This window comes from Copidosoma floridanum, unplaced genomic scaffold, assembly GCF_036245765.1.
Source record: "Copidosoma floridanum isolate Cflo_tuat_1 unplaced genomic scaffold, Cflo_Japanese_pri ptg000023l, whole genome shotgun sequence".
Classification (NCBI taxonomy): Eukaryota; Metazoa; Arthropoda; class Insecta; order Hymenoptera; family Encyrtidae; genus Copidosoma; species Copidosoma floridanum.
The window spans coordinates 810231-836351 of NW_028321900.1; the positions used below are offsets into that span (position 1 = coordinate 810231).

The 26121-nt window shown below is 30.3% G+C and overlaps 1 protein-coding gene across 1 annotated transcript in view; it reads right to left on the reverse strand.

Annotated features, from left to right (window-relative positions):
- Cad96Cb (protocadherin Fat 4-like Cad96Ca) overlaps positions 1 to 26121 on the reverse strand; it is an 898994-nt gene that overhangs the window by 120992 nt on the left and 751881 nt on the right. The window contains exons 15-16 of the mRNA XM_089595008.1: positions 15869 to 16089; positions 15082 to 15362 (exon numbers count right to left, since the gene is read on the reverse strand). Coding sequence (XP_089451134.1) covers positions 15082 to 15362; positions 15869 to 16089 — 502 coding nt within the window. The remainder of the gene's footprint in view (positions 1 to 15081; positions 15363 to 15868; positions 16090 to 26121) is intronic.

Below are 26121 nucleotides of genomic sequence, written 5' to 3' on the forward strand. Positions count from 1 at the left end.
GAATCCCACGTAACAGCAGTTTTTTGCAAATTACTCAAAATTTTGAGGGTGTACGGATCAAACGGACCTCGGATTCGGATTAAGTGCGTCAAAATACATAAAGACAAGTGGGTCTGGTCAAAAGTACAGTCCATTTTTGTTTTGTGTGCTGGTGTCATTTTTTCATTAGAGAAGTAAGGCAAAAAAAACCAGAAATAGAAAATATTGTTTGGATATAGATTTTTACATAATTAATTGACTTTACTCGATGATTCTTACAGATAGATTGTCAATATTTTTGGTAATAAATTAAAAGTCACCTATTGATAATTGATCATTTAACAAGCATATATGACATAGTGTATATTTTTTTTACGATGATAATTTTAAATAAAAAAATTCAATGATTTACAATATTAAAATACAAAAATAATTATTTTATAAGACGTATACATTGAAACAATAGGTAAGAGACAATCAGGATCAGTAAATTGAGATAATATATACAAATATGCACATAAAATATTGATACATCTAAAACATGTATAAATTTATAAAATACATGAAACAAGTTTACATGTGTACCGTTATAAAAATAATCAGAATTAACGATTGGGTGCGGGGAGTTCTATTTCTTCGTGGTTATGATAGAGCTGAATTTAATAGGTTATTCACTTAACCTTTTAAACTAGTTGATACTTCCATGGTTATTATTATTTAATAATTATGTAACAATTTAATTTATATATGTGGTTGTATCATGTCATATATGTACGTATAAGAATGAACGAATGTTACATTGTTTTACAATAATAGTAACACAAAAAAAGTTAAATGCACCGAGTACTTTATACTTATCAACTACATTTAACAATTTAATAATTATTATGGTACGATTCAAAAAAAATTAATTTACTTATATTATGACATAATTAAACATGGATTAAATGTTTTATTTATATGTATAAAGTTCATCTATTTGCCTCCTTGCCGTTGTGGAAAAATAGATAAAAATAAATATTTTTGAAACTTAGTAAAATTTAAATTTATTGTTAATAGGCGTGAATTATACTTAATAGAAAAAGTTGTAAGGGAGCAAGAAGAATGGTGTGGGAACGCCTTGGGAGACAAGAAAAATAGTGTGATGGGTCTGTGGGGGGCTGTTGGAAACAAAAAAATGATGTGGGGGGTCTGTGGGGGGGGGGCAGTAGAGGGGATGTGGGGAGTTTAAGGAGAAAGTTATAAAATGTTAACTTAACGATTAAAAAGGTCGAGTTTTAGCTTATTTGTGGGAGGCTGTGGAGGGTCTGTGGAAGGGCAGTGGAGGGGATATCTGGAATACCCTACTCAAATAACTACATAATATAAGGATTTATACATACTGTGACGTGGTAAACCGACATCACGGTAGGAAGGTATGTCATAGTAGCAGACAAGAGAAGAGGCGGCACTATGCACACCAACACTACCCCACACATGGCCCTTGTACCGACCTATCCCTTTACTTATCCCTACTATAGGCAGCACTGCCAGCCTTTGACTGTGCAGCCACGGGTGTATGTGCACCCCGACGCATACGCAGGCAGATAGCTACAGTATCAGGGAGCACGATTCAGCAGGGCGACAAGAAAGGCACTTTCCGTCTTGTCTGCTTCCCACCGGGACGTATAATCCGAGGGCTCCGCAACATTATATAGTGCTACGGGTGTGTGTGCGAGATATGACTGTGTGCTGTACCGAGCAGCCACCGGAGACGCACAACAACGGCTACCTGTTGGCTACCCAGACTGCCACTATGACCTTCACACACACGCTGTTAAGGACTGCTGGGTTTGAGTGCCAACCCCTGCTTGTCGGATCTCCCGGTGCCCGAGGATAGTGCTACAGAAAGACCCCTGCTGTAGCAAAAGAACGGTAGGCCTATTTCCTATTTATCCCGTCCCTACCGTAGACAAGCATTGTGCCGAGCAGCAATTGCCGAACCTGCAACTGCAGGGCTGAGGTTGTATAGAGTCAGGCCAAGTCAGATAGTTGGGCAGAGTAAACGTTGTATAGAAATACTAATAAGTTCTGAGTTATTAATAAATTCAAATAAATGCTTAGATGTATACTGATTGCCAGCTGCCTCTACTATCCGCTTAGCCCTATAGTAAGTCATAATAAAGAATAATTTTATATGTGCCGTGTCTTGCTGCTGACTGCAAGGTGAGCAAGGCACGACACATCACAATACCAATATATATATACAATTATATATATATATATATATATATATATATATATATATATATATATATATATATATATATATATATGTTCAACATATATAATAAACATGTGAGTTGCACATTCCAGGCATTATACACAAGTTTATATGTTTATATGTATACATGTATATGAAAAAACGTTCATACAGTATGAAATACGTATTATGTGGTAACCTCATTTTTTAAAACAAGAAAAGTTGCTGTATCTTAACGGGGAAGAAAAATTGGCTAAATATAACAATTTTTACGGGTTGCCCAAAGGAAAACGACATGGTCATAGTGCACAAATATAGACGAGTTAGACAATGCATGAAACATAACCTTAATTATTTTTTTCTGTGACTGAATCTTAAAAAGAATGGGTAAAATAAATTTTATGTTTTATGCCGTACTTGGAAAATTAATATGGACAGTTACAAAATCTTTGAAAATTTTTTGTGACAACATAACCTTTTATAATCAAAAAAAGTCACACCTTGAATTGAAATCCAGATAGGCCAAAAATAATTCCAAGTAGAGAAAATCATTATTGAGTTTCAAAAATATATGTGACTCGGATTCATACAATCAATTGTAATGATTATAAAAATAGTAAGCCATATCTCAAAGGCAAAGCTACATCGTACGTGTCCTAGCTATAAGTTAATTAATTTTCTATTATTTATTTTATATTATAAGAATAATTGTCACGTGTTAAAAGCCTGTACTCTTGTTATTAATTTTTAGATTAGTAGAAATGTGTTAGGAGACGTGTAAATTTTGATACTAAATTATTAATAGTCAAAGAAAATGAATTGAATGAGAAAATATAACCTTACAATGGAAAATAGCTAAACGTCTCTTGTTTTTCTTAATCTCAATAGTAAATTATTTTACTATTATGGTAGCCAAAATTAAAAAAATGTTTATTTGTTAGATACAACAATTCTAGCAAGAATTGATAGTACGTATACTTATAATGTCATATTAGATGAAAGAATTTCGTGTAAAAATAATTTTTGGCCCACGTAACTGAACAAAAGTACCTTTTTCGGGGCATTTTGGTAAAAATTCTTGTTTTGTTCTGCATTACATGTCCTTAAATTCGTAAATATATCAATACGTTTATCATGGCAAACATAAAAGTTCTTAGAATGTTTTAGTCACATGTTACATAAGTATATGTATTTTATACACGCACATGTTTGAATGCGTAATGATAATGAAATTTTCACTATTTTAATATTGGATTCTTAAGGACCCCTTAAAATTTGGTGTAATCTAATTTTTTCAGTTTTTGTTATACTGAGTTTAATAACATTTGAGTTGGAAGTTTCACTTCTGCCGGGGGTCCCGAGACCCGTACCTGGTTTTTTATAGTTTTCCATGTGGTGATTATTAGTTTCTGCATATCTGTTACAGCACTGGCTTATTCCACTTTGTATGCCTTTTTTAGTTAACGTAAGCATATCTGTATCAGTAATGAGTTCGAGTGAAATCTGAAAAAAATTCTTGATTAATAATTAAAACACAATTGACATTTGTATTTGTATTTACAAAACTTAATTTCCTTTTTTTCAACATGGCATCTCAAGCAAAGCCTAGAATAGTAAAATAGTGATAATCTCCGCTACTTGTATGTGCATCTTATAATTTACTGTAAAAATCATCTTTACATGGGAGCGATGTTTTTTCAAGTTTGCTCTCAGTAAAATTTCAGTTTATCAAGCGACGATGGCACAAATATATATGAGTCAATGGAGCGTAAGTTAATACTTGTTTCTCTAACGAATTTCGTGAAAAAAATGTATTTTTCTTTCGTTTGAGGTATAACTTGTACTCTTCTAGAAAAGCCAGTTACAAGTTCTTGTATAAATAAGTGGGCATCATAATAGCTGAAATTATGGAAAACTATTGGTACTGCTCGTGAGTCTTAATATTTGAGATAACAGTGTGAGCTGGTCCTGGAAATCTGCGTAAAAAAAATGAATTTCTGCGTCAAAGTGAAAGGCGAGATTCTTTTTACAAACCAAGTAGCTGGATTTTCACTGCTTTCAGTTTTTTTTCTGTAGCAAACGTATCATGATTTCGCATTACCAAAACTACACTTTACATAATATCCAACACTTGATGCTTCATGATGTCGTATTGCATAGTCACACTTGTGCATAGGTTTTAATAAGCAATCAAAGTCTACATACACTATGAATCGTGAGGGTTTTTATTTATGTGATTTTCAAATTTTAAAATCTTATTACATCTCGGCAAGCTTATTTTACACTTATTTACTCTAACGAATTCCACTGTATGTACTTCTAACTTATCAGAATTTGTGAAGTAATGAAGGCAGTGGTCACAAATATATATTTCATTTTTATGTCTTCTTAAATAACTTTTTACCAGCCTACATAAGTCTTTAATCCATACATAGTAGTATTTGATTTCATTATCAGCACTATTATCACCATCTTGGCTTTCTTCTAAATACTCTTCTCCATCCTACCTCATCTTTATCCACTGCCTCAGCATTAAGAAAATCACGCTATTCCTTGTTAATATTTTTTGTTGCCTTATTTTACTATCCTTCACTATGCGTATCAACAGAATAATTTTGTATAAGCAGCCAGTGAATACATTTCTCCCTTTCTTCTAATGTTAAATAAAGGGGTAAAGTTTTGTAGCTACTTTTACTTTCTTCCAAAAAATATGCGTTAACAGACACATCATTCTGTTTTTCAAATTTTGTAACTTCCTTAGGCTGCACTGGAAAAGTGATCACCTTGAAATTATTAATGTTTTCGTATTGTGTATAATTTTACACTCAATGTGCATTTTTATTCACTGAATATGAAGCTAACAAAATGGCCTATTTAAAGTATTGCTGATCAGCATTCTGCACATTCACGGAAACTCTTTTTTCTAAGTAGTAGGAGAAAGTTCTATGTAAGAACTTCCACTCATTGCATTGTACTTATTTACAATTATTACTAAATTCAAAATTGAGCGTGAGGTCTACCCAGAATTACCCTCCTGAAATTCTTCTATGTCTCTGGAAATGGGCTTTTTGACATTTGTTTCAAACCATTCGTGTAGTTTTCTTGCGGGAAAAATGTATTCTGACTTGATGTTAAAATATTTAACTTCGACAGCCTCAGTATCATTTTTCACCATCAAAAACTCTGCTGCTAATACTGTATTAATTTTAAAGCATTCTGCTTATCTAGAATTTCTTGCACTTTTAAAATGAATATTTTATCCGCAGACTTAAGGAATTTTATAATATCTAAAAGTCTACTTTCTAGTTATAACAGCCGTTTTTATGCAATTTTCAAAAGCACTAGCAAGATCTTTCCATATCACAGGCTTATCATTATCTTGAGTGTCTAATTTTTCATTGAGTCCTGACCCTCGCACTTCTAGCACCTTATAAAATGCTGCAAAAAACGTTGATAAAAGACACTCAATAGTCAACAACTTTTTTTCCACTGGTGATGGCAATTTCGCAGACAGCTTATAGTTGGAAATACTTTTAAGCACTATTTCACTATTATCAATAAAAGCTTGTATCTCAGTCATATTATCACTATGCGACAAACGTTGGTATTCTATTCGCGCTGTTCCACAGAAAGTCACGTAACGCTTCACGTCATCGGCATTAGCAAAATTCTCATGGAGTTGCTTCATCATACTTACAGCTTGCTTTCACCCTCGCAAATAAACGAAAAGCTGCTTAAGCTTTTCACATATACTGATTTGCCTCTGCAAAAGCGATACGAATGATAACTAGCGGTGACTAGTAGCTGTATATAATACGATCACATATCAATAAAAGGGTTAGTCAGCTAATAATCATTACAATGTTAAGATGACGAAATATGTGATCGTTGTTCAAGGCTTTCAAACCATGTACAAGGAATTTATTTTTAAAGAAGTTGCTATTATAACTTTACAAGAAAATGCTAAACCGTCAGTTTTTTGTTTTTAAGCCCCCATATTCATGGGCAAAGCTCTTGCCTAAGCACAAGTGTAAAAATCGATGGTAAGAGTTTAATTACCACGGTCTTTCTTGGAGCACGGGAGAAGTTCCCTACAAGGATCTAGCTAAAACCTTTTGAGCCGTTATTAAGGAAGATGATATTATTGACGTAAAATTTCTCGAAAAAATTAAGTAGTTGTGCTGTGTGCTATTGAATAAGAACATTACTCATAGTATGATTTACATGCTTTACTAAATATTTGAGTAATGTAATTATTTTTAATCGCAGGTTAAAGTTATTTATATTTAAACACTTCTTACAGTTTACAAATGTAAACGTTGTTTGACTTGTTTTAACGATCTTCTACGATTGTATTATGGAAAGTAATAGATCACAATAAGCAACTAAGACTTAAAATATGCTTTTTTTGATGATTTATTAGTTTACTGATTTTTTAAACGCAGAGAAGGTAGTTAAATGTTCCACAATAGCTATATTCTGATTAATAAGAAATTCTAGTTCTTAAAAATATTTTTACAAACTTTTTAATTACTCAGATTTTATTTCTAAATGCAAGGTCAATAAAATAAAAACTCAGAGGACAGTGATGAATATTATCAAAGCATGTATCGGTGTCAAGAATAAAAAAAATAGAACACTATTGCCCAAAAGACCAGTGTATTTATATCGCATTCAAGCTCTTATGGACAGAAATACAGTAAGGTTTTTTTTTACTGTAAACTAAAGTTAAAAATATCAAAATATTCTTCATTCTCGCGGTTTTCAGATAATTTGAATAATTATAATTCATAGTTCATCTACTTGCACTGCATTTGGAGATAATTATTTTACTTTCTCAATGATCTGCAGCTTTAAAAGATCTCTATTAATTAGAATCACCCTGATTGGTTAATAAGCTTCCTTTCTATTAAAAAAATTATAAAATATTTTTTAAAAACTCTTATGCCTTTAAAGCTTGTCAAACGATTAAAATTACTTATAAATCAAAATGCTCTTTCTCATTTTTTTTGCAGTCTGATATTAAAACGTAGTTATGTGCTTTATTGATGTTTTCAAAACGATTTTTAGACTTTTCTAAACTATTTTCTGTTCAATTTTCACATAAGGTGAGGTTTTGGAAAATAATCTATAACTAGCCAATAAATTGAGAATTAAATAGTTTGTGTAACATTTTCACTGCTCTGTTAAGAAGCATTTATGATACACATACATATTATCAAATGTTTAGGCCCTAATCAATGAAGATACTATTTGCAGCTGTTACATCCCAAGTTGATACGAGTTACATTATAACTAAACGCTACCCGTCTGTCAAATTCAGATGAGACGTATTGTGAATATAAAGCAAGCTCATATGACAAGAGGAACTCATACGTCATTTATATAAGTGTGTGTAATAGCTTTAAGGTGAATGTTCAATAATATGCGGACATAAAGTACAGCCAACCTCTTTATAAGAATGCACGTATGTTTAAAGATCGTATTATATGTATGAATTAATAAATCGTATGGTATGTATATATAAATGATTCACTTGCGCATACTTCTAATAACATTAATTTTCAAATTCGTAACTAATACACTATTTTATAATATTCACAATTGATTGTAAGATTCCCAGAAGGATTAATTTCGAAATTTGTAAACTTACTGTCACACTTGAACTTGTGTTTGGCGTTCTTATATTGCTGATGCGATCTTTCATCATCACTGACCCAAAAAAATCAATCGCACTTGTCAGAAAAATGCAATCGGTACTGTTGTATTGTTATTTCCTTGTATATAAAATCATAACCTGTAACATCATCGTGCAAGCCTACTATTTTGCTGTCAACACAATCTGCAAGAACATAGTTCATTAGTCGACCTTATTCTACCAAAGGCCTTTTTTACTCGCTGTGACACTGTAAAAACTCACCATCAAGAGAAAAAATTGCTCTTTTTACGTCTGTCACCTGTCCTCTAAAGTTTTAGTCTACTTTTGACTCCAGCAACTCGCGATAACCTTATACACGTAAGACGTAACGTGTTAGCTGAAGCAACTTGGGTGCAGTTCAAGAGTATCAATAATATCATACTACGCTAAGGAGCGAGGTACAACAAAAGAGGCCCGCCGAAAGAGATTCTAGTGATAGCAGAGAAGGCAGAAACCGCAACCTCTCATAGACTACAAACTTATTTGTGTAGTATAAGAAATCACTGGAAATTACTGCACGAAGAATTAGGGAACTCCAAGGCAGCAGTAACAACAGATACTAATAGATGTTTTTCATCAGTAATATTAATAATATCAAAGTCTGTGAAGTGATCTGAATGGACTGTATGTAAGAGAATACTTGTTTTGAATTGTTTTGATAAAAGAATTAAAAATTAAACGTTGATTAAATCATCCATATTATTTAAATTATTATTTTTACTTGACTAAAAACGACAAATAAAGCTCACGAGCTCAATCCTTAGAGACCCACGAATAACATTAAAATAAAACGGTTAAGACCATACTATCAACAAGTCCGGTCATAACATAGCACTCTCAGTCTTTTTATGTCGTTTTGTGATGACAAGTAACTTGAATTCGAAAAAGTCAAAAACTGTAAGTTTTCAGAATTTTGAAACTTTTCACAAGAATGAAAAAAATCTTTCCCTAGTAATGATTTACCACATATGAGTAAAATTAAGCATAAGATCTACGGTATATGTAGAGTGCACGACTCCTTGGTAGCTTTAGTGGTAGACTATATGTCTAGAAAACAATAGGTTGTGTACTAGATCCACACCAGGAACAGATTTTTGACATTTTTGTGAATAGTTTGAAATTCTTTAAAACTTATAATTTTCGCCTTTTCTAAATTTAATTGGAGAGCTATTTGCCATTAAAAATCACCGTAGATATACTTGCTTGTTATTATATTGACATAAGTGTTACCTCCATTTAAATGTGCCTATAAATTTGATAATACGTATGCATTACAAATACATTGTGTACCAATTTTAATTTCACAAAAATCTTTTAGTAATTGTAAGTTCATTTATTTCATTTTTCTACTGATCAGAACTTACATATTTTGTAAATTACAGCAGATGGACGCTGATAATTAGATACCAGCTTGGACCAATAACAAGTTTAAATAATCTTTCGATTGATGCTTACTAAAAAAGCAAAATTTTTACTAAGAATTATAGAACTTATCTTAATTAATCAGATTTCGTTACTTTTCAGATTTTTATTCCATAATTTTGCAGCTATTTATTCTTTACATAGCTACGACGCAAAACTTTGTTTTACAATCAACATTCTTCATTTAGGATGAAAATCGCACATTAGTTTAATATACTAAGTATAGGTATTTTAGCTTTAAATCTAACTTTTATTAAATAACTTTAATTATTTAAGCTTTTATTTTAACAAAAGGTGGAAATTAAATGTTTAAAAAATTTTGTGCTGATTAATCGATAGCAGTGTCTTTTGTTAACAAGTATTTTAAACTATTTTACTATACAACATTAGCGTGTGTTCTAAAATCACAAGATAATAATTCTTGTAAAGTTAAATAAAAAATACTTTTATTTTGAATATGTTTTTTAAAAAAAAGATATTTTTTTTTATTACTAAGAATTATTAATAAGTGTACCAATAATTTTTTTGATCTATTTTCTTTTCTGCATAAGTGATATGCTGTTCAAAAATTTTGGTAACCATTTTTATAAAATTACAGTGATAATGTACTGAAGGTGGAAAGATTTAGGTAACCTGATTTTTATAAAATAAAAGTGATAATGTAGGTAAAACAATTTATTTTTCATACAGAATGAAACTTATTTTTTAGTTCATACACTCAGTTACAAATAGTTGAAACTACTGTGTTGAATAAACAAGCATTTTTCAATTTCTGTCAGAATCTTTAATCTGAAATACACAGCCAATATTTGTAAGGAATGTCGACGCACTAATCATTTTTGTATAAGAACTGTAGTATGCTGTCAATAGAATAACCCTGAGGTATGAGATTTGAATGTAAATACGAAACAAGAATATAATATATAGATGTAGACAAACATTTATGTATGATTCGATGTTTTTTACACTTTGCTGATAACAATTATATTTAATATTATTTTAATGAAGACGACTTTTTTGGTGATTTTGACTTTTTTTTCTCGTAAATTGGATGTTCATAATTTTTTGGAAATTTTTTTTTATTTATTGAGAAGCATGGTAGAAGTACGTGCGTGTGAGAAAAAAAGTAATCTAAAGTGAATACTTAAATAATTTCTAAGATAATAAATATCATTTAAGTCATATTGGCACAGCCGTAGAGTTGCAGTTTTGTCAAACTCTAAAGTATAGCAGCATTTGGCGTTTTAAGTACTTAGATAGGCGACCGTTCGAGCCTGTCCATTTAGCCTGTGCTGTTGATTTTCTAGGGTCGATTTACTGTTTTTCTTAGGCTTTGTTAACGTGATCATAGTTGTGATTAAGTGAGTTCTGCTACTTACATGTATAATATCTGGTCAAGACGAAGATTTGCCTGAATGGCTAAAAAACTCTTGGCTTGTGCAAAAAAGCCATGTGTGAGCCTAAGCCCTATGATCGATCGACGAAACTGCAACTCTACAGCTGTGCCAAAATGGCATAAATGATATGTATATTCTTAGAAATTATTTAAGTATTCACTTTAGATTACTTTTCTTCTCACAGGCATATTCCTACCATGCTTCTCAATAAATTAAAATATGTGCCTGATTTGCCCGCTTGGCCACGATAAGGCCCTCAAACCTATGGAAAAACAATCCATGCACTAGTAATCGCTGCATAAAATCTTATAGTATATCACGTAAGACGTTCTGTAGGTTAAAAAAATGTTTTCAAGGGAAGCCATACAGTTATTAAAAGGGAAACATTAGCCGGAAGCAAGTTCAAATGAGGCTCTAATTTAAAGGGTTACCGCACGGGTTCTAACTTATGTTTTACTAAGGCAGCCGTATTCTAATAAAAGTAGGACTTACGCCTCAGTCAACTAGCATGACTGCTTTATAAATTGTATTTAAGTTTAAACACAGTAGTTTAAAAAAATTAGATTTTCAAATTATAGTTGTCAGAAAAAAAAAATGTATAATTAAATTTAGTTTTGCTGTGATAAGAAGTATAAACAAAAAAAATAAGCCTTATTAGATAAAAATTGGTCAAAGTGGAGTGATTACGCATGGACACAAACACATACACAGACATGTATATTTCCTAATTAATTAATATCACCCTCGCTCCTCGCCCTTGCTCTGAAGTTTAAGGATTACTCGAGAGCAATATTTATTACAGTTATCTTAATAAATTCTTTATAGTAAATTGTTTAGCTTATTTCATTAGTTAGGTATTGTTATAACTAAAAGTTGTTAATGATTAAATTACAATTAATCAAAAATTCTACTGAAATAATATAATTTATTATAAAATACTACACCGATTTGTGTTGCAATACGTTGTAAGTTTTCAACTAAGACCTAAAATCATCCTATTCTCCGTTCAAACGTTGACTAGTATATTATAAAAACTTTTAGTGCTAGACGTAAAAGAATAACTTAGGTATGTTGATTGATTTCCATGATGTAAGATGCAAAAACCTGAGCATTGCGTCCTTAGAAGAACCATGATTGAACCACACTAATGAAGATACAAAAAAAGTTTTAATCTAATTTATTTGATACTGTTTAATCTTTGTGTCAGCTTCTCTTTTTTTTTGAAGATGAAGTACTTCATTTCCATGACTATTTAGAAGGCATTTCATTTTTTTATTCTGGTCATTTCAAACATGTGTTAGGTATTACGATCTTGGCTTTTTCGCTAGTTTAGTACTTTACACACGACTTATAGCTGTGATATTTACCATAAGTGACACATACTTTACTTAAGAGCAATGTTGATGTTGATTTTATTTTATTTGATGTTTTCTTTTTAGTCATATCGAGTAATTGAAATTTTTTGTAACGTAACGATTCTATATAAGATTGAAATTTTTTGTAACATAACGATTCTATATAAGAAACATTAACTGAATACTTATAGAGCTAACAAAAATAAAATTATACAAAACGCATTGTTTTAAAAAATATCTATTTTTGAAATTTTTAAAAAGTTATTACTTATGTTTTTACAACTCTATTTAACTAATTTTTTTTGTTTTATTGAACTAATAAAAGTTAATTTTGGCACTGTAAGTCTCTGTGATACCAGCAAATTGTTATAGCAGCAATAGCTTGTCATACAAAATAATTTATTTGGTAATTAAAGATATCACCAGTATACATGAAAGAATTGTCTTGAAACTAGTCAAGAAAACCGTTACATACAAATAATTATATTCATTTATGTACCCACACACATTTGTTAAAATTTTATTTTTATGTATTATTTGGTGTCAAATATGTACTTTTATTATATTATATAAAATATTTTGAAACGGCACAAAAAGGTGAACCAATATATTAAAATCAATTTTTTTTATTATAAGTCAATGATACACATAATCAACATTCTTTTTTAGTGGCTTACTCATGTAAGCATCAAAATGTAGAGTATAAGAAGCGGTAAATATTTATTTTTTTGTTACTAGTAAATTTGATGAGCTTTCGCTTATTAAAATATTTTTATTCAAAACCCAAATTAATGGCAACTTTGCCTTTAAAAAACAGTAAACGCAGTTTCTAATGCAAGTAAAAAAGTTACTATTTTCATTCTATAAAAAACGTATTCTGCAAAAACTGACATACTAAAAAAACTAAAGACAACAAATGTAGGTAAATAACAATTAGATAAGCAGTTTTCTCATACTGTAACCAAAATCAGCTTGCTTATTTTTAAATTTCATAAATTGGATTTGTGTGCTCATTAAAAGAAACTATTTTTGTTAAAGGGACTTTAACCATCTCTTAAGTTAAAATTATATTTTTTCATCTATTTTTCCACACCGACAGACCGATGGTTACCAATCAATTTTTTTTCTTTTGTACTAACTTACCAATTTTTTTATTTTTTATTTCGTGAGATTTGAATTAGAAACATGCAAATAGCGTAATTAAAATTTATAAATTGTAGCCTTCAACGTCAGACATGCATGGCCGTAGTGAAAGCGTGGTAAAAATAACCATAGTACAAGAGCCTTTAAAAAAACAAGTGCTCTTAGTTCTTGGTTCTCACGATCTGTATATTTTACAGTGCTTTACTTATCATTTTTTTTAACAACTATTAAAATAAAAAAATTGACTAAATATTTAGTATAGAGTAAGAAAAGCTTTATTTCATATTTATTGAATGCAAATAATGTTTTACAGTTCAATACAAAGAAAGATCTTTGCCAAATCAGAGATTTGTAAGCATTAATTGATTATTCCCATTAAATTTTAGAATGAGTTCCGAAATTATATTTCAATTGCTTATTAAAAGTATTTTCCATTAATATAATATAAGCGAGAGGTATACATTTTTTTAACACATGAAAATCACGTAGTTTTTTTATAAGTTGCAAGGAAATCACTTTGCCAACTGATTTCTACGATTAATTATTTTTGTTACTTCTTTAGTTGTGCATTATTAGTAGAACACCTTTTTACAAATCTAATAAAACATTTTTTGTTTAACTTTTTAACTTTTTTTTAATGCTAATTTTGTCCTGGATTTGTTTTTCAACTCTGTTTTAATTTCTTACACACGTGAAAGAGTATAATAAATATGTGTCTGTATTAAATTTAAATTGCAAGTAGTTTAAGGGTTAAATGCGATTTTATCGTATAGGTGTTGTAATTGACTATCAAACAATACATGGGCTTACATTAAGTTATTTGTTGAACGACCCTCATTTCCCTGACTACACTTTACAAAAACTTTTTTACTACTGCTATGAGCACCTCTTGTAGTATACCATCTTAACGTCAAAATGAATAGGGAAACCTTAAATATTGTACGATTGATTTTAACTTTTTTTTAATGGTAATACTCTTAAAAAAATCTTTGCTGGGATCTCAAGTGAGTTTTTGGCATTAGATGGTTACCGAAAATCTCAGGTGAGATCTTACCTGACGGTCATACATGGATAAGGTTGGTGACTGAAAATAAATGTTAATTTTATGTGTTGCTAGTTCTTATTTGGTTGGCAAATTAGATTTTAATTGTTATGAACCTTGATTGCATTTTTTTACAGGAATGTTGGCGAAATCTCAAAATCTTGAAAAAAATTTTGGTGTATAGCACGATTTTGATTTTTGTTAGTAAAATTCAATGCCATAAATTAAACGTATGTCTTTGTATGTATAAATAAAAAAGCTTCGTACCTACAACTTTACAGTGGTTTTTTAAACTTATTTTTATAGGCTTAACTTTAAAAAAATTAGCACATTTTTCCCCTACAAGACTTCACAAGTACATTTTTATATTATCTAGTACTAATAATAAGTTTGTAGTAATTTGTGAGAATCTCTTTTACTACTTTACTGAAATCTGTTATAGATTTCTGTAAGAAGTTAATATTCTAGCCCGACGTTGATACTTCAACTAATTTTTTTAAGCATAAATGTTAAGTCTAAGTATGAGAGACTCTAAAAGCGTAAGATAATATTCTGTTATCTATTCAACAAGCTTACATTTTAAGAGCAGTAAGTCCATCATTACCTTTTAGGTATATAAAATATGTAATCTTACGGAAACAACAATTTTTGTATTTTTTCTCTAAAAGTGGTTTTGAACGTTAGAGATGAGAATGTCAGTATGCGAAAAATAAAAAAGGATTCGTTACTATTAGAAAACAAGACAATAAAATAAATGTTATACAATGATAAACAGAGTCGAAAAATCATTGGTAAGAACTCACCATGTCCTTATCATCACAAGAAGGTTTCTTGACGAGTCCCGCCATCAGAACAACTGGATAAATGGGTACCAGTGAATCAGGGGGGTCTTCCGAAAAATTTAATAATTCATGAGAACCTGCTTGTAAATAACTATTCTTAGGGCTCACATTGAAATTGTTTATATTTCTCACCAGCCCACAAATGTTCGGTATATTTGATGTTGCTGATAGAACAGGTGATTCTTCGTTTAGCATCACTTGATGTCTTAATAAAGATGGCAACTGGTGTTTTTGCATAGTATCTGAAATTTTGGTAAAAGTGAGTGTGATAAGTTAGTACTTTTATTGTAGAGAGTATTAATTGCTATTCGTTTATTTATAGAGATTTAATTTTCTTTCTTTTTTTTTCAATCCATTACTGTAACATGGTACGTAATGCCCATAAGTTTTGATAAAATTTACTAGATACTACAGTAGGTTAGATGATATAAAAAATTACACGATTTAACACGATGTAACACAACAACATTACGACAAATAGTATTCTAACAAATAGCTTTACTTTTAAACTGATTCTTTTAATGTCACAAACAAAAGCTTAGTAGTAAATTTTTTATAAAAATTAAGATAATGACCAAACCGAATACAAAATAGAGGAGTTCTTGATTTTTCTATGTAACAATACAATTCTACCGTAATTTAATTATAATAAAATGATTTTTTTTTTTTTGTTAGAAGTGAAAAACCAAAAATAAACATTTGATTTTGACACAATAGTAGTTCTGGTATAATTATATCATTATCTTACTATTTATTTCTGCACTTTGACCATTGCCATTGTCTTCTCCAAACACAGGATTGCTCATCTCACTGTACTCACAATGTCTATTACTGTACATTTGTGTCATATCTTGAAAAATACAAGTTTCTTCGATTTCTGTATTAGGACTTAAAGCGGAAATCACAGAGGATTTCTTAATGTATACTGTTTCCACAGAACCTGTAGATTCATTACTCTTTGACCTATTGCTGAAACATATTTAGATGAATTCTATAGCAAATTTTTCATGAGCTGCAAACACAAGTTTGTATTGCATAGTGTTCGTGGTGTACTGATAATTTTTTTTTTGTAAATAACGAAAAACTATTAACATACTTTCTACGCTTCCCGAATGTTGAATTTCTTTTCCAATGTTAGTATCATGTATATTTGTACTTGAATGAAGAAAGGATTCTAGTATTTGGTTTTACCTTATATATTATAATGAATTTTATACTAGTGAATATTACTTAAAGTTATTAGTAACAGTTCTTATAACTAACTACTTCGGTAGTACAAACTTGTTCCAATACAAAATTTGATTATACATTACAAAGTTTTATTATATCTCTGTATAATTTTTAGTGAATAGTTACCATAAGAAAAAGTTCAAATAAATAACGCTTCTTACCTATTACAAAATATTATGACACACTATGTCAAACTTTATTTTACCAAAGGCACTTAGTCTCACCGTTGATGAGAAATCTTAAAGCCAGTGATTTATTTTTTCTATTATATTCAGCACACTGTTATGCACAATCAATAAAATCTTATTTTTGAGATATTTTATCGATTATCCTAAATGAAAATCTAATTACTCGTTCGCGTCTTATAAAAGAGTTAAGAAGGAAGGAGGGGATGTTACTGCATAACTATAAATCTCTGTTAACTTTTCTGAAGTCTCCTACTAAGTGCTGAGCTATGTTTGTTATGTTTACTCTTTATGGATCCAGTTTATGCTACTAGATCTTAATGTTATGCATCAAAAGTTTTTTGGCTTCAAATTAGCCTAAATGCGGCTTGTAGTTAGATATTAAGGAGGCGATTCTCAACTGAGCAGTATCTTTGGATTACTTTTCACTATTGGATTAACTTACTATTATTTGGCTGACCCAATATAACGTTAAATATTTTGCCAGTTTTTCGATACTTTACTTATTTAACGTAAAGATATATTAAAATATATCGTAAATGATGTCTTCAAAGTCGTCTTTTAGGATAATTCAGACAACTTTACAAAAAACCTAGCTTACGATAAAGACACAAACGTCATGTATAATAGATGTTTAAAAATCATTTATAGGCCATTATAGGTGCTACAATTAAATCAAAACATTATCTGAATCGTAACACTGAAACAGAAGAGTTGAAGCAGTGTACAAATTCAGAAAATTTTTTTTCTTTATAACCGTATAGAACAATCCGCTATGTATCATAAAAATCAAAATTATAATGAAGTTTGTTTTGCATTAACAATGTAGCAATAGTTTCTTAGAAAACTTTAATTAAAATTATATTTTGTAATTGGCGTGGTTAGATGTGAATGATTGATGTTAGGAATTTTTTAATTTTAATGATTTAAAGGTGTTATGGCAGAATAGTTACAATATATTTTGTTTGAGGAATCGGAAATAAAATTAGACATTTTAAATGACACGAGATGACTCAAAATTATTTGCGAAAAATTGGTTGGTCATGTATACAAAATCACTGATCGAAAAAATTTAGAATTATTTGCTGAAGGTTGGTTGGACATAAATTACTTATGCATTTCGGTATTGACCGCAAGGTGGTGTGAGAAAGACACTAAAAAATGAGAAAAAGATTTTAAAATAAACGTTTCCTGTTAAAAATATTTAACTTCAAAATCACCTATATTTTAAATTATTTATTTTTTAAAGTTATTGATTGTTAAAAATTTATATAAAATATTCTCTAGTAAGCGTTACATGGGGATTCAATATGGCATTCATAAGCTCTTCATCAAGGGTGAACAATAACATCATGAGAAATCGATAACAATAAAAAATTATATAAAATAAGTATAATAGAAGAGTAAAAGTATGTAAAAGGTTTGTGAGGACTTTAAAATGAATTTTATAAGCTAATGCTGAAGAAGGCACTTTTGAGGTCCTAATGATAACTAACTTACATTTTTACACAAGAGGGTTAGTGGATGTAGCGAGCTAGAGAGCAAAGCCTTCAATATATACTAAAAGGGCTTGGCTCCATTGCTTTCTTTGTTTTTTTAACGTTATTAGTTCATAAAAAAAAAAATAATAGAACACAATGTGTATTATTCCAAGATATTAAAATACTGATCAAAAGTTAGTATTCAGCATTTAAAGATGCTGAGGTAATCATGGGTTGCATTTATAATAATACGTCATTCAATGAAACTATTCAGGAAGCCCAATCAATTACGCTTTCAATTAAATTCCAACAATACATTTTGTGTGGGTATTAGTTTTGAAGAGCTTTTATAGTAATGACATAAGATAAAAATGTAAAAGTTGTTGTACGAAAAATATTTTTTGTAACAAAAAAAATCGTATTCTTCTACATATAAATCAAATTTTTTAAACTTGAGACAAATCAAGCTTACTCTCTAATGTACTAATTTCAACAAGACTATCAAATAAAAATTATAACTCCAAAAGTAATTTAACAATTTAAAAGTTTAATGTATTTTTAGTTTAATAATCATTAGGAGGATTCGGAAAAACTTCAACATTTGAAATATCTATTAATGAGTCTGTTTCTCAAGGCGAAAAAATTAGATTAATGGCTTTGACAGGCATTCCATTAGTATTGGATCCAACTGTAGTAACAAGTCATATATTTTTTTAGTTATCTTTGGACTTTAACAATATAAAATGTGTTATTTTAGAGTTAAAATTGAAAAAAAAACAAAAAAACGGGCAACTAATTCTTTAATTCGGAATAAGGCATCCATGATGTTAAAAAAATACTTAGAAATAGTGGACAGGTGCTTGCATGATCTAGTCATATCATTTTTTTATAATAAGTACACTTATTTTATGAATGAAAAAATGTTGAATGCACTGCACAGAAAAAAATTAGCTCATTATTGTTTGAATCCTACAGCTTACAAAGGTCATGGTAGAAGCGACAATAGTATTGATATACATTTGTTTATTTGAATTTTAAATAGAATTTATAAAAGTCACCTATTCCATGAACTTTATTTGACGATATGAGGAATAGTTATGTTCATTAGAAAGTTAAGTATAATTCACGGTTTTTGCAATAAGTACAGGACTGTGAATGACAAAAAGGCTTGAGTTTAACACGAAGCAGAAACAATAGCTAAATAGAAGCTGGAAACTTACGCTTTTGTTTCAAAAATAATTTCTTATACAGGTCGTTCACTAACTTTATTTTTTATACAACACAGAATGCAATACTGTTTGGTTCTTACTTTTTCCAGTGTGATGAAGAAAATACAACTACAAGGCTTTAACTGTGCTAGATTATATTTGGAAAAAATTTTTGTATGTTCACAAACACTTATATGTAGCGTTGTAAATGCAGAAAAAAAAAATTATTTATATAAATTAAAAGTGATATCAAAAACACAATAAGAGATTCTATATGAAAAAACATTTAAGTTAAAAACTCATCTTAATTTCAAACGGACAAATTGTGAAAGAACGAAACACAACAAAAATACATTTTTGTATTAATGCAGTACAAGAAATTTTTTTTTATATTTGAAAAATTTTGAAAGAATACATAAAAATTGTATTAACAATTATTTATTTATTGTTCAAAAAATGAATTAAGAATGAAAAAATTAATATTTAATAATACATAGAGAAGCTGCTCTGCTAAAATACACTAGTAGGTAGGCTACACCGGTTCTGGAACAGCTGTTATAGTTCTAGCACCGATTTTGACACAGCTAGCCTCTTCCCACTGGCGTTCTTTAGGTAGCTGTTCTAGAATTAGCACTGACTGTAGAACAGCTAGCCTTCTATCACCGGTGCGGTCTTTGCTTGCTTCCCCTCGCTAGGTTTTTTTAGTGCTGACTGGCAATACTTTGCTCAAGGCTAGCGTTTTTAACTTGTTGCTCACGCTGTTACTCGCCTTTTTAACTTAAGGATGGTTCAAGCTGTTGTTTAAATGTGCTTAATTTTGTGCAGCTTGTGAAGGCGATAGTTTATACATTTTCAAGATTTTTTTATGTAAGAAAGGGCGTTGCATGATAATATAGAATGTGGAGCGACAGGATAATAATTGTTAAATATTTTTGTATTATTATTCGCAGTCAGTTCATTTTAAATAAATGATAAACATTTACAAAACAAGTCTCACAAACATATATGTCGTACAATAAAAAGCTTATTAATATCTTATTTCTAAAATACAGGACATTCTTACGGCTTTTCATTACTAACATTATCGTCTTCAACACCTACCCATTTCATATTACATTAAAACTTTTTCATTCGCTTAATATTATAAAGACCATACATAAATTTGTAACCTCTGTTGTGATGTGTACAAGTAGTAACCGGTCTTGGAAGTTCCAACGGTGGATAATCTGTCATTTCAGTGACTTCAAAGCTTAATTGTTCCATCTAATTTTTTGAACTATCCGAAAGCATGTATCTTTGTAGCATTTGTAGGATTCTTGCATAAAAGTCTTCTGTCTGTGTATACTCAGTTTTTTCTGAGTTCCAGGTGAGTCCGTGATAATTTTTGCTTGGTAAAAAGTGCTTAAAAAAGAAATACTTGTGCTTTTCTATCGTTAGTATAAAGCGGAAGAATGGGCAATTCTATAACCACATAGCCATTACCAGTTTTCTTGAAACCTTGCATGTCTACAAAATATCCTATAATCAGCAATTATGATATTTTAATTATTTTTTTTTTTATAACCATCATTTCTAGGATTAGACCCTTTGTTGGTAGAATACTTATCGACGAGTTATTTCAGTCCAGATTTCGTGTTTCTATCGTCATTATATTTAGTTAAGATATTTTGTTACTTAAAATAAAATGTCAGATTGCTTTCACACGGCTTATGCAAAATAATGATTGTAGTATAACTTATATTCAAAATGATTTTCCCAACAATTTTGCAGTCTTTATTTCTTGATTGTCCGACAGATTTTATTTTTTTAAACTTTAAATCTTATTTCTTGTTTCTCTTCATAAATTTCTCCTACTTTTCTTGTTGTCATTTATTTTCTGCTTCTTCTTAACTTTAGCTGTTGCTCTGACTTTTATCCATAATAGTTAAAGATAAACTAATGCTAGCAGAACTGTAAACTGGCTTATGTAGTACCATACGCAAGTTTCTTGACATCCCTACTCATTGGACTATACTGAACGATACGGTCATGTAAAATTGAGCAATAAGCTGACGTATTAGCAGGAAAATTAGTATGTGGCTTTAATTCTAGCCTTATATCTACTCATTCTTTAATGTCTCGTTTTGTTTAGAATAATTAAGGATGACTAAAAATATTCAATTGAGAAAGTGATTAAAGGAGCGCATTCTTTACCATAATATGAATTTTAAAAACTACGATACATATTACATAGCAATGTAAACTAATTACGCATTTAACTAATCTTAAAATGGCTGTAAGAATAATATTAGAAATTTAAATAGACTCTCACATTTCTGGTACTGCATTGATCAAACATGCTAGTGCTTACATCTGTTCTCACTTTTACGGTAAGTGTTAAAGATTTAAATAGCGTAACGTAGCTTTCCCGATTGATTAGCTGTTTCACATGTCCATATATATTTGTAGGTATAAGGTAAAAGGGATACTCATATAATTTCCAAGTTTAAAACCTCATAGACGTTTACTTATCTTTTTGTAAATAATTCAATAAACAAATTTTATGAGAATGTAACATTACTACATAGGGTAATAGACACTCAAGTTCTAAAATTACTATTTTAAAGTCAACCCAAGCTGCTGCTGCCACGTGATCCGTAGCATTGGCATAAAGTGGAGCTTGCAACACGGCATTTTAATTGTTTCTCTCTTTTGTAAGTCTACGCTCGTATTAAACATGAAAAACTATCTAACGATAGTCTTCATCAAACCCTAAAATCATATTCAGTAGAAATATGATATGAAAGTATCTGTTATTATTAATAAGATCATTATTTTCTCCGTTAATACCAAATCAACCTGCATTGATCTCAGATTCTTAATCAGGACGAAGTGATAATCAATTTTTCAAAAGGGTTGTTAATTTAAAATTCTTGCACTTGTCAACCTCTGTAAAATTTATTTTATATGTATATATATATATATATATATTTTTTTTTTAAGGTGCAAATGGCATTGTTAATTATTGCAGTATTATTTACTGTTGTTTTTTTGTTTGCTTTAAGCTATCTTCTATGAACATTTGAGAAATTTCTGGATGGTTAACGACACAAATCTTGATGTTTAACTAAAATACAAATTTCATCACTGTTACCATATGTCGACGATGCATACGGCTGAAAATCACGTATTTCATGTGTGCAATGAATTCGTCAATTGTAACTTAAGGCTTACTACTTAGAATCTCATCCGTTTTGTATACAACATAAAAATATCCAACTTATTGTCTACCAGGACCTTTTATTTTCGGACCAAAACTTTTTATAAATTGTATGTTTTAATGAATTAGTTTTTTCCATGTTGTCTGTTCTCTAAGGTGTCTTGATGCTCTAATAGACTATTATCTTCGACGTCTTAACAGTTTAAGAGCTCGTTGTTGACTGAGTGCTGGAGTGCATATTGAGCTGTGTACATGATTTGTTTGATTATGAATGATACCCATCATAAAGAGGGTCTTATGTGCAATCTTATACTTATGACTTCTACACTGAAATTGACTAAGGCATTGTCATGTCATGTGATTTTCTATACGTATTTAAATATGATCAACCATAAGCTTAATAATCTCTTAATAAAGTGTTTGTGAAGGAAATTTATCAACTTTATATCCTGGTGGTGCAGCTAGCCAGTGGTACAGCTGGAAATAATTTTATACAGTTTAGGATAAAAATCTTTTCCGAAGGTAATAGCTCTATGGTTTCATTATATCTCTGACTTTTTGCTAGCTGCTCCCTGGCTGACTAAGCAGCATTCATGCTCTTGATGATTCCAGCTATTCCATTGGCTATAGCGATGGGTATACTCAAACCAGTAAAAAAGGAAATAAAAAGTAGAGCTCCACCAATTTAAGTAGAAAGTTGTAAGATACGGGGAATTTTCACGTGCCTCTCACCTCTACACTTTTTAAGTACACTATGAGCACCTTTTAAAATACAACTAATGACATCTTGAGCTTTCTAATTGCAAATTAAGATAAATAATTGCAGATAAATCACAACTTGTTCTTTCTTTGAGCTCCTTTTTTTCTTTCCTCTTGCTAAAGTTATACTTCTATAGGCGCGTTATGCGCAAGGGTTAATCAACGATTTTAGATCTTGACCTTGAGAAAAAGTGTGACGAAAGTGGATTTTGCTTGATTTTCCCCCTTCGCTGCTCCCCTCTTGAGGTACTTCCAGTTCCCCTACACCACATGACACCTCACAACGTCACGGGACAACACTAAAGCACACATTTTAAACTTTACTTCTTTTTTCTTTTAACTGATTTCTGAAAAAAAAAAAAAAAAGGTTACCAAAAAGATTTTAACCCCCGATCTCTTGCACACTGGCCAAGGCCGTTACCCATTCTGCTATAAGTGGGCCCAACCGATAACTTCATTTTATCTTACAGTGTGTAACATATTTTCAATGTGAATTTTTGTTTATTGTGTGTTTATTTATTTGGTTTCATTTAACAGTAAATTAATAAATAATTCCTAATAGAATAATTTTTTTTTAAATATTTTTTTAATAACCCCAAAAACTTGAAAATTAGTATATTTAAGCCTAACACCTTTCTAATGTATTGATAAATATTTATTTCTACATATCAAATTAGTTACTTTTACAGTGAATGAATAACTATTTTTATAATTTTTTATATTTTTGCAAAATATTTAAAAATTGAAAAAAAAAAATTTGTACTGTAAAAATACAATAGTTAATTTTTATTGTGTTTTATTGTTTTAAAATTTTTTAATTTGTAGTGAGAGTGGTTTTTGACTCAAGGACGTTTTTTCAATAGTTTATGGGGGAAAAGTTCAAACAAGTGACAGGAACGCTAACGTGTGCAGTAAACCGAGCAATTGTTTTTTTTTATGTAAATATACCAACAAACAAACTTTTACGCACACTTAAGGAGGCTTGGGCGTTTGGTGTCGTATCTATTGAGGGGCTCCTGTGGGGTACTTGTGATACAAATGATTCTTTGTAATATTTTTTTTATAATCATTTTGATTATACACATGTGTAAACAAAATAGCAATAATACGCGGAAAAGTCATTGGAAAAATCGATATTAAAAAATATATTAGTTTTCCCGAGGTACCTCGTGTAAAGATGACGGCCCTGCCACGATAAAGCTGACAACACTGTACTCCCTTGCTCTCATCTGCTATTATATACATAGGTGTATTAGATGTGCTATACTTGTGTTAGACTTAAATTACCATGCTTGTATGTTTATGAATGTACAGCGCATGCGCACTTACAGTACCTGAACAAAACAATTCTCATGTTCGATGTTTTCCTCGCTATTTTTTCAAAATTTAACGTGTTAATCCTATTTTTTTTTTTAAATAATAGATTCTTTATACTTTCAAGTACATGTACCAATTTAATGTGTGGGCCCACAGTTTTTTATTGCGGTACGGTAGTCTATTGAATTTCGGGTTCCGTAAGGTTGCCTGTTAAAATGATGAATTTTCACAAGCGATTTTATCGAAAATAAATGAGTTGACCAACCTATTTTGTTTTCCTAAAAAAATCTAGCAAACTTTATCTATATAATCTCTGAATTTCAGACCTAGCCATCATTTAATTTAAAATCGCTCAAGCCCCCTTATTCCCCTTTTTCTAAATTTATTTAAAAACCTCCTTAAGGGTCTATTTAAAAATTTAATAGGTTCATTTAAAAGTAATCTTTTGCACCCAAAAAAACTGGGAGATTCCTAAAAATCGTATGGATACAATTAAACTCGATTTTTTCATAAGTTTACATGTAAAATATCGATTTTTTCAAATGTATCATATACTAAATTATGGTACAGTCAAACGAACAGCAATTTTTGTAGGTATTTTTTATGCTATTTCAATAAACGTTTGACGTTTGAATAATATCTGTCAAAAAAACCTATTTGTGATGAACGTCCTAAAGGGACATTGACTGGCATGTAAAACTACCCTTTTGTAGAAAGCTATACTAGAGAGGTTTTCTTATTTTTTTTCATACAATTATTTTTTATTTTATTTAATATAGATAAGGAATAAGTGAAGGATCGTATGTGATCGATGTGAGCGTGACGTTACAGATGTACTTAGCATAGACAGCGAGAACTTATTCTGAAATCACCATAAGATTCAATTAAAGCGTACAGTCTTGTACTAGCCAGTCTATATATAACTTTTATTGTATTGTGCCGTAACATATTTCTTATAATCGTTAACTCATGAAATATTAATTAAAAGCATACCAAATTAACGCAAGTATACTCATTTTCGCGATAATTGCACCGACTTTGTAGACAATATTATTTCATAGATGCTACTTTTATACTTAAAATTATATTGTTTGCCATAATATTGTATAAAAGTATATTTTTATACTTGGATACCCAAAGGTTATTCCCAAAGTTACCCCAAGCACCTACTGTCAACTGGTTATTATTTTGTTTCTTCTTCTCCTTTAGCCCTATACAAAATTTATTTTTATGGTTCATACTGTCTGTCAGCAGGGTTGCTGCTGCTTTTTCACCAATACTTAAATCTAAAGCTTTGACTCTTTGCCAAGCCTTCTCAGCTAAAATCTTATGGGCTTTGTGTCTGGCTTCTATATCTGGGCAATTTTTTTAGTACGCTGTATCAAGTTCTTTGAATGCTACGTATAGCATATTTACTCCAGGGTCCCCTCTAGCAAGACGTTTAGCTAGCTTGGTACTCAGATCGCAGTACTGATAGCCTGGGAAATAAAGCTCTTCTGTACGGAATTAATGACTTAATTTACAAAACCTCGTCCTTTCTTACGATGCATGGTGATGCATGACGATGATGAGTCTTCAGAAGATGGATCATAACTAAGCGTTGGAGAAAATGAATAATGCAT